Source organism: Eucalyptus grandis, chromosome 6, assembly GCF_016545825.1.
Source record: "Eucalyptus grandis isolate ANBG69807.140 chromosome 6, ASM1654582v1, whole genome shotgun sequence".
NCBI classification, from domain to species: Eukaryota; Viridiplantae; Streptophyta; class Magnoliopsida; order Myrtales; family Myrtaceae; genus Eucalyptus; species Eucalyptus grandis.
This window is the reverse complement of record NC_052617.1, coordinates 50516703-50525979: the sequence shown is the minus strand read 5'-3', so window position 1 is coordinate 50525979 and position 9277 is coordinate 50516703. Positions and strand designations below refer to the sequence as shown.

At 40.1% G+C, this 9277-nt stretch overlaps 1 protein-coding gene across 1 annotated transcript; it reads right to left on the bottom strand.

Moving 5' to 3' along the window:
* Positions 1-5853: 5853 nt before the first annotated feature.
* On the bottom strand, positions 5854-8586 carry LOC120294524 (receptor-like protein 35). The gene has a single exon (XM_039314657.1). It carries the CDS (start codon positions 8584-8586, stop codon positions 5854-5856), a length of 2733 nt encoding a protein of 910 aa, XP_039170591.1.
* Positions 8587-9277: the final 691 nt, after the last annotated feature.

The following is a 9277-nucleotide window of genomic DNA, read 5'->3' as shown; positions in this document are numbered from 1 at the left end:
CCCCAGAGGGCCACAGCCAATCTTTGCTTTTGTTTTGATATTCTCAGAGTTCGTAGGCTGTTAGGCTTTTGGTCCCTCCAGCAAGACTTGAACCTTCAAAGTTAAAAGTCGATTTATGGGAGGAGAGTCTGATAACAATTCTGGAATCATCCCGAGAACTTACATCTTATCTCACTGTGACTTCGCCAATCTGACTTTGACCATCTCCAATGTCATCAGTCTTGATCAGGTATATGCCTTCCCCTTGCAAATATATTCTTTCCTTTCCAGTTTCAGCAACGGAACAAACATAATGTAGAGAGTTATCATCAGAAGTTTAGTTGAATGTGACACATATAATAGACAATTTCAATGTCCATTGATAACTTTAGTTGTTAGCTTAATTGCATTTGTATGAGCTCGATTTGGCTTGCCTTGGTGCCAGTTAAGAAGATGGTATGAAAAGGATGATGTGGTTGCTGAGTGGAAGTCGGTCAACAAGGAGATGTGTCTGCACGTTCATTACTTTGTTAGTGGTCCAAATCCCTTGTTAGACCTTGCTCCTGAGTTCAGATACCGCATTTTCCCCAAGGGGATGCCTCTGATAAATATCTACTCTGTGTTTGCTTCCAAAAGATTCACATATCATGCAAAATCGTTTAAAATTGCAAGGAAATGTGTATGAGAGCTATTAGTGATTTAGTGGTGACCGCAGTACGACGACATAATGCCTGATGTTAGTTGCAAAGGACAGGGAACAAATCAGAAAGCAATTTACTGCAGGAATGGTATTATAGTTTCAGGGATATTTTAAAAGCATTAACTGTTCTTGTAGAAAAGCTTCCTCCGTAGAGTTTTGAGCAAAGAAAAATCTACCTTTTTGTCCAAGTTTGATCCTTGCATATCCTCAGTCATGTGTGAATGAAAAAAAAAAAAAAAAAAAAAAAAAATATATATATATATATATATATATATATATATATATATATATATATATATTATTTTCATTTCAGATGGATTTTGTTCTTTTAAGACAGTAGTATACATTGATGACTTTTAATTTCAGGATGACAATGAACAGGATCTCTCTTTCCATTTGAACTAGTTACTGAAAGCTGTGTTGCATGGGGATGCATTACTTTTTACAGATCATCCAGCGCTAGCAGATGCTCCAGTATGGGTTTACTTCCGTTCAAGTTCTCAAAAGTACAACTGCAAAGAATGCTGGGGCCTCTCAAGGATGCTGCACAGGTAATATTTTTATTACTTTTTCGTCCTTGCTTTTACAATTAGTATATCTGCATTCTGATCAGTTGGAGGCTTGCATCTGTTTGGAGTGATATAGTGGCATCGAGTTTAGGTTTTCACATTTCACATTGCGCAGAAGCATTGTCCAGTGCAAATTGGAGGGAATAATCAGTTCTTGTTTAAAATCTGTCTACCCTGAAATCTCAGTCTCATTAGGCGCCACCCGATGAGCTTTGTGCTTTTGTGTTTTTGTGCAGTGGTGTGATGAGCCTTTTTGTTGTTAGTTCTTTATAAGCAATTGAAAGTTTGAAACAATGCTTATTGCTCTTTTGGATGGGAATGACACGTTTTCTACCATTTTCCCTCTATATTTTTCGTTCTCTCCATTTGACAGAGTAGTTTTAAGACCTTTTATTGACAAAACTTGCATAGGATCAAACTAAATGATCTGTACTTTTGGCCATCTATTGTGGAGGACAGAGAGAACAAATTCAAGGATTTTTTACGGGCAGCAATGACGATTCCCCTGTGCCTAGAAAGTGGAGAGGCCTTAAATCAATCTTCTGAGCTCTGTTTGCCTTCCTTCTGTAAATGTGCACGCAACACAGTGCCATTGGCCTCCTCTAAGAGCCCGACTCAATTTTCACTCATAGAGCAGAGGATGACTCAGCTGATTGGTAATATTGCAGAGAAACTCCAATGAAGATATAAAGGTCGGACGGCATTTGACAATATTATTTGGTCCTGATTCATTTGCAGTTAACTCATTCAATTAGCTGGAAATGTTGAAAATCTGGTGCAATTGCCACTTATTTCTTTAATTTTTCGATCAACCTTGTTTGCATTGGGTGAGTAGACTGCTGTTGAGTGGATGGAACTAGTAAATCACTTGAGGCAGAGACTGTTGCTTCTTCATGTGTTTCACAGTCTATGCATGAAACTTGTGAATCCAACTATAGTTGTTGCATGCTTGTCTCATTAGGCAGCTCCTAATTTTGTTGTCCAGAGCTTTTATCATCAAATAGAAGTCCCACGCTCGTGTGTTGTGATGTTTGTCCTCACTCATTGTTGTTTCAGATTGTCTAGTAAGGAATTTCACCTCCTATAACCAAGTCTTGTACAACTATGAATACCTAGGAAAAATGATCCCTAAGTTATCAGAAAATGGGAATCTCATTTTATCAAATGTCACGTGACAACTTACATACACCCTTCTTATAGGTGGATAAAGACACTGATAAACTTTATGTCTCTGAGTATACCCTAGAATAGCACAGGGTAATGAGAATGGATTAAACTTTGTTGCACCATACGATCTAAGATGTGGATAGCATTCACACCTAAAAAATCGAAGAAACTCATGATCAGAATCTTTGCCAAAGAGCTTCCCAAATGGACTACTCATTCCCAACACTGGTCATGACAGCATATTGATGAGAAATGTGGTAGATAGGAATGTATCGACCCAAAACATCAACGGTACTTGTGCATAATAGAGTATAGAATGACCTAACTCAATTTTGTGCCGATGTTTCCTCTCATAATTTCCATTCTGTTCTAGCGTATATGGGTAGGAGACCAACATTTTAATTCCTTTCTCATTCAAATGATTAATAAACTGGCTGCTATTAAATTTCCCTCCACTGTCGCATTGAAAAGATTTAATTTGACTTTCAAATTGGTTCTCAACAAGATTTTGGAACATGACAAAGATGGAAAAATCCCTTAGACTTTCTCTTCATTGGATACACCCATGAGAACCGTGAAAAACTGTCTATGAAGACTACATAGGATTTAAACCGTTGAAAAGATTCTATCGGGGCGAGGGTGATGTCAGTTAACTTAGACACCCAAATCAAGTTTTTCTTAATCTTTGGGACCATTAAAATCTCATTTAAAGGAAATAAATGTAGTTCAATAGATAAAGATATCGACCCAATATGGGTAAGGAGCAAAAAAACTCCATTCCCCACCATTACTTTGCTTGAACCATAGTAAGGAGATAAAGAATTGAGGTTACTAGTTGATGACGTGATATGAGTTGTTACCCTAGAATCCGGGAACCAATCTCCTCCTTGATCATCCTCCAAGTGAAGAATAGCTAAGGCATTTGGTATTAGCTCGTTTTGATAAGAATTATCAAAGTGGTACTAGTAATATAGTGTCATGTCTCAGCCTCTTGCATATTTGACATTGAAGCTTCTTATTATCCATATAAAATGGCAAAAATATACCTCAAGTGTCATAACTTGGTACAAAGGACACTTAAGTAAAGGGATAAGTGCCATAACTTACGAAAAGTACACTTAAGTGTCACATTCGAAGAAAAACGGATCATTTAAGTGCCACCCCGGCCAAAGTTCGGCCAAAACGCTGATGTGGCATTTTTCCGGTGAAGCGAGTGCAAAACGACGTTGTTTTGCGCGCGACGTGGCCAAATAATGCAAAAATAATGTCGTTTTGGGCTAATATGGTAAAAACCAGGGCCCAGCGACCCGGACCGAACCTCCCCCCTCAGTCGCTGGCCCTTCTAGGCGACGGCGAGGAGGCAGTCTTTTTTATTATTATTATAATTATTAATTATTAATATTTAACTAAATTTAATTTTAAAATTATTATTTTTAATATTTAACTAAATTAAATTTTAAATTAAATTAAATTTTATATTATTTTTTATCACGTCAACTTAAAACAACGTTATTTTTTTGCATTATTTGGCCACGTCGGCATGTAAAACGGTGTCGTTTAGGCTTGTTTCGCTGGAAAAATGCCACGTATGCAATTTAGCTAGATTTTGGCCGGATTGACACTCAAGTGATCCATTTTGCTCTGATTTTAGCATTTAAGTGTACATTTTGTAAGTTATGGCATTTAAGTGTCACTTTCTGCCAAATTATGGCATTCTAGGGTCCGCGTCTCCATATAAAACTATATGTTCGAAGCAAAATTACCACCCACAGGTGGATACTCTTTTGAATTAGCAATCTTAGTTGGAGTGTTTGTATAGGATTGGAAGCCTTCATTCTGATAAGGTGATTTGGTCTATAATTTCCACCAAATTGAGAACCACCAGACTAATAACCACTAGGTGAATCATTGAAAGTTTCCGAGGGTCCATAGTTATAGAATCTGGGATAATTTCTAAATCTCCTTCTACGAAAATCGTGGTCTCTTCCTCTATTGTCAAACCTGTTACTATTTCCTTCAGAACCTCTGTTAAAATTTCTTTGGCCAACAAAAACAAATGTTGAAATAAATGAACTTGAATTAATTGCACTGCTTAGTCAATCTTTTCACCAGTAGATGCCAAATTAGGGTTTATTCGATTCGACAAATAATTTGTGCTGCACTTTATACCTCTCAAGCTAAGCAATAACGTCTTCGTAGCTCAGCTCAGATTTGAGACAATACATAGTCGTCTTAAACGTCTCATAGTCACTTCCGAGACCCTCTAAAACACCACAGACCTTTGTGATTTCATTGATCGGTTTCTTAACTATGTTTAACTGGTCAGAAATCAATTCGAACTCATGCAAGTACTCGGTTAAGGGCCTATTGCGCTTTTGATAGGATTGAAGCTTACCCCTTAATTCAAATTCTTTGGCCATAGATCTCTGAGTAAAACAACGATACAATACAATGTGTTCCATACCTTATAAGCCAATTCAAGACCGATTATGAGTCCCAGCACACACGGATCCAGTGATCCATAACGACACAAGTTGGTCAGCACGATACCATTGCTAATACTCCAGGTTAAGGACATCTTCAAAATTTTCCCTTTCGGTGCATGAGATTTTGAGTGGTGGAGTTTGAATTCGACTAATGATGAGACCCAACAAATCCTAGCTTCTAATGAAGTGAAGAAATTGTGTCTACCATAGATTGAAATTTCCTTCGGAAAATTTGATAGTCACAAAAGTTTGAAATGTTTGCATGTATAGGGTATGGGTATCTTGGATTTGGGTTTTCCGTCATGATTGTGTAGATGAAGAAGAGACAAACTACCACTGGCTGTGGTGGATCTGCTGGGTAGGCTCCTACCTTTGAAGGGAAATGTCAGGTGTTTGAAGCCCCTGCAACACAAGTTGCAGGGAGGCTGGCAGACCATTAGGTGTATTACGTGTGGCGCATTTGGTAGTGGGTCTTGGGCTAGCGTCACACAGGGGTTTATGTGGCAGGTATCGTCCCAAAGAGGTTCCTCGGGCAAAAAAAAAAAAAAAAAAAAAGACGGAGTCAAGGAAAAGGATGAAAACAAATATGATAAAATTGGCTCTTAGTATAAGGCTCTAATACCAAGAAGAAAATCAGAGGAATTAAGAAAGCAATGATTCAAAGGTAAATTTTCCAAGAGAAGAATGTTCTTTACCGAAAGCTATAATACACATTTTGCTTCTACGGTACATACTGCTATTTATATTAAGAAGACAACCAGATTTCCTATTCTATATTTCAAATATTTAATCTTACGGATTGATCGGATTAAATAACTCGCAATTAGAATAATCAAAATCAATTCATATCTCTTACTCTAATCTAATCTTCCTATGGCAGAATCAAATCATATCTTCTATTCTAATCTAATCTTTCGATGGTTCACCAATAATGTTATTAACCTTATTAGTTTCAAGGGCCCACCGGAGAAATATGTTTCCTAGCAATCTTTCTAACTTCTCTCTTTGCTCGCCAAAAGGATCTAAGATATTGCAAGTTACTCATGACTAGTCCGAGCACTATGCCACATAATAATCCTATTTCCACGGCCTCTGGTTCGACAAAATCTGCAAAGACCAAGTGAACCCCGCCTTCAGGCAGGACAGGAAGCTTCCCCGGCGCCCTGGAATCAGCACAAGATTTGGACAATGGAAACCCGCACAATCCTAGGTTCCCACGATAGGATTCAGCTTGAAATGTGTTGAATTGGTTCCCTCGAGGAATTGGTCCTGTTAGTTGATTGGAAGAGACATTTAGGACCTCCAGAAACGTGAGATTTGTCAATTCGGTTGGTAACATCCCGCTAAGCTCATTTGAAGAAAGATCCAACCACTCAAGCTTGGAAAGGTCCCCCAAAGATGATGGTATATGGCCGTCGAGATTATTATGAGAAAGGTTGAGCCCCTTGAGTGATCCTAGCTCTCCTATTACATCCGGAATCATTCCCTGGAACTTGTTGCTTGATAGATCAACGGTCGTCCGGGTCACTAGGATTTTAGGGAGATTCACTTCAATTCCTTTAATAATCTCAGTCACGGAATCCTGGTAGTAACCTTGGTCCATGTATCGCAACTCGGATCCATCCTGATCAGTCGACATCATCGCTTTCAGCTTTGCAAAGTAGGTGCTGGGCAAAGGACCGGTGAACTCATTGGAGGAAAGGTCGAGAATGCGCAACTGCGGAAAGGGAAATTCAGTTCTGGGGTTGGCTATGGAGCCGCGAAGTCTGTTTGATCGCAAGAACAAGACTCGCAGGCTAGGAAGTATTTCCAACCATCTTGGGAAAGTATCGTTCAACTTGTTACCACTGAGATCCAGCGCTTCAAGTTGCTTGCAATTGATTACAGAGCGTGGCAACAGGCCTTCAAATTTGTTTCCATTGAGGTGAAGACTTCTCAGGACAGCATTTTCGCCGAATGTGAGGGAGATAGTGCCGGAAAGTCCATTTTCTTGCAGATCCAACACTACAAGGCTGTCGCTGATGTTCCCTAGACAGTGAGGGATTGTTCCAGTGAAATTGTTATGAGAGAGGTCAAGAATTTGTAGGCCCTTCATTTCACAAATAGAGCCAGGGATATAGCCCGTCACTTGATTTCTAGCCAGTGAGAAGACGCGAACCAAATTCGGGAGTGATAGAGGTAGAAACGGCCCTTGGATCAAGTTCGAATACAGGTCAAGGACTATAAGATTTTCCCATGGAACTTGTTCGAAGCTAGTGAGGGAGTTGTGAGATATATTGAGATAAGACAATGACTCAGTCCCAACATCCCACATCCATGGCGGGATATCACCGTGGATTATGTTGCGCGACAGGTCTAAATACTCCACGCTGGTTGAATTTCTCAAGAATGCAGGCATTACAGTAATGTTGCACCCAGAAAGACTGACTTTTGAAAGTTTCGGCAAGACATGATCGATAGTTATGCTATTGCTCAGTGACAAAATGTTGTCTGAAAGATCGAGATCTTTTAGATTTATGAGTCTCGAGAGCAATCGTTGGTCTAAAACACTGGTCAGATTATTTCCAGATATTCTCAAGTAGGTGAGGTTCCCAAGGTGAAAAATCGAGTTTGGGATTGAGCCACGCAACTTATTACCACTCAGGTCAACATAATCTAATGAGGGTGCAGCAAGGAACTCGTTGACGTGACCACTGAGCCTATTGTTACTGAGGTCTAGCCTCGTCAAGGATGGAAGAGAGAACAGTGATGATGGTATAGACCCCCAAATGTGGTTATTTGAAATCTCGAGTCGGGCTAGATTGGAAAGATTTTTTATGCTCGGAGGAATAGGGCCCTCGAAGTGGTTATGTGAGAAAAGCAGTTTTTGAAGTTGTGTCTTGTTGTCGAAGACATTGGGTATCGGACCTGTGAAATTGTTGAAGGAAAGATTGAGCAGAGTGAGCCGATCAAGGTTTGACAGAGTTGGAGGAACCTCACCACTAAGCTTATTCGATGAGAATTCCAATCTGGTGAGTCGTGTTAGGTTACCAAGTGACAACGGAATAGAGCCAATGAAATTACACTGCTGTAGCAAGAGTGTCTCCAGAGAATGCAGGTCACCGATTGACTCCGGTAATACTCCAGAGAAGCCTGTGGAGGACAACTCCAAAACCTTCAAAGAGCTGTTCCAAGTTGATTCAGGTAAGTAACCCGAAAGCTCCTTGTTGCCTGATAAATTGAGACATGTCAGCTTTGGCAAAAGGAAAATGTTTGCTGCTAACGTGCCGCGCAATTGACAGGAACTGAGGCTGAGGACTTCCAGAGATGGAGGGAGATTCATTAAGCGACTCACGTCAATACCAGACATGTTTAACCCATCGAGAATGAGGATTCTTAACATGGTCAGGTTTTGAAGCAGCATATCAGAATTTGACCCTGATGGCCTTTCTGCTTTGTGAGGAGAAGAAAGATTGAGGGAACCCAATGAAGATAGTTTAGTGCTGTTCGAAGACGCTACAGAAGAGTAGCAGGTCTGGCTTGGGGGGTAGCAGCCAAGTTCAAGGCGAATCACATGACCTGTCATCTGATCGCACATGACTCCCTCCCATGAACAACAATCCTCGTCGGCATTCCAGGAAATCATATTTGGTGTCGTGGACCAAAAGCCGTCCGTTTGACAGGAGGAGGATGTTGAATTGGGCATCATCGCTTTTCTGAACTGAAGCAGGTCAGACTTCTGATCAGGACGACAGGGCGCTGCTGCCCCTAGAGAGGGAGGAGAGAAAAATGATGAGCTAAGGGCTTGTATTCCAATGAGAAATGAGAACAGAAACAGGATAATCAGACAAGATCCAACCGAGCGATCCATTTTTTATGTGGAGAGTAACTGCAATAGTTGGCCGTGGTATCAACATTTGGCAGAGTTGACTTATATAGATGAGTTGGTCACTATCGTGGAAAGCGCCCCATTAAATTTTTTTAGAGATTATTCATGAAATAACGGGTCTTTGTTTAAGATTTCACATTATTTCTTGAGGCATTGGACCCCATAAAATAGGAAATTTCTCCGCAATTTTCCACAACCACCTACGATCTTGGAGAGACTGACATTTGCCCTCTATCAGCTGTTTACTCTTGTACACGTGAAACGTGCTCATTCCGAGCATGTGATTTTTCGTCAATAAGCCAAAATTATATCACCATCGGGATCTTCGAGCGTGAAATGCGACCTGGCATCTGTCCATAATATCAGAAAATCACAAGAGGAGATGATCTGACAGTCCACAGAATACCAAAGGTAAATCCTATAAAAGGGTTGACAAATAAAATTTTGAAGAGGTCACTGATAAGTAAAAGAACACCTTTGCTCCAACCCCAATCGGACAGTGGACGGT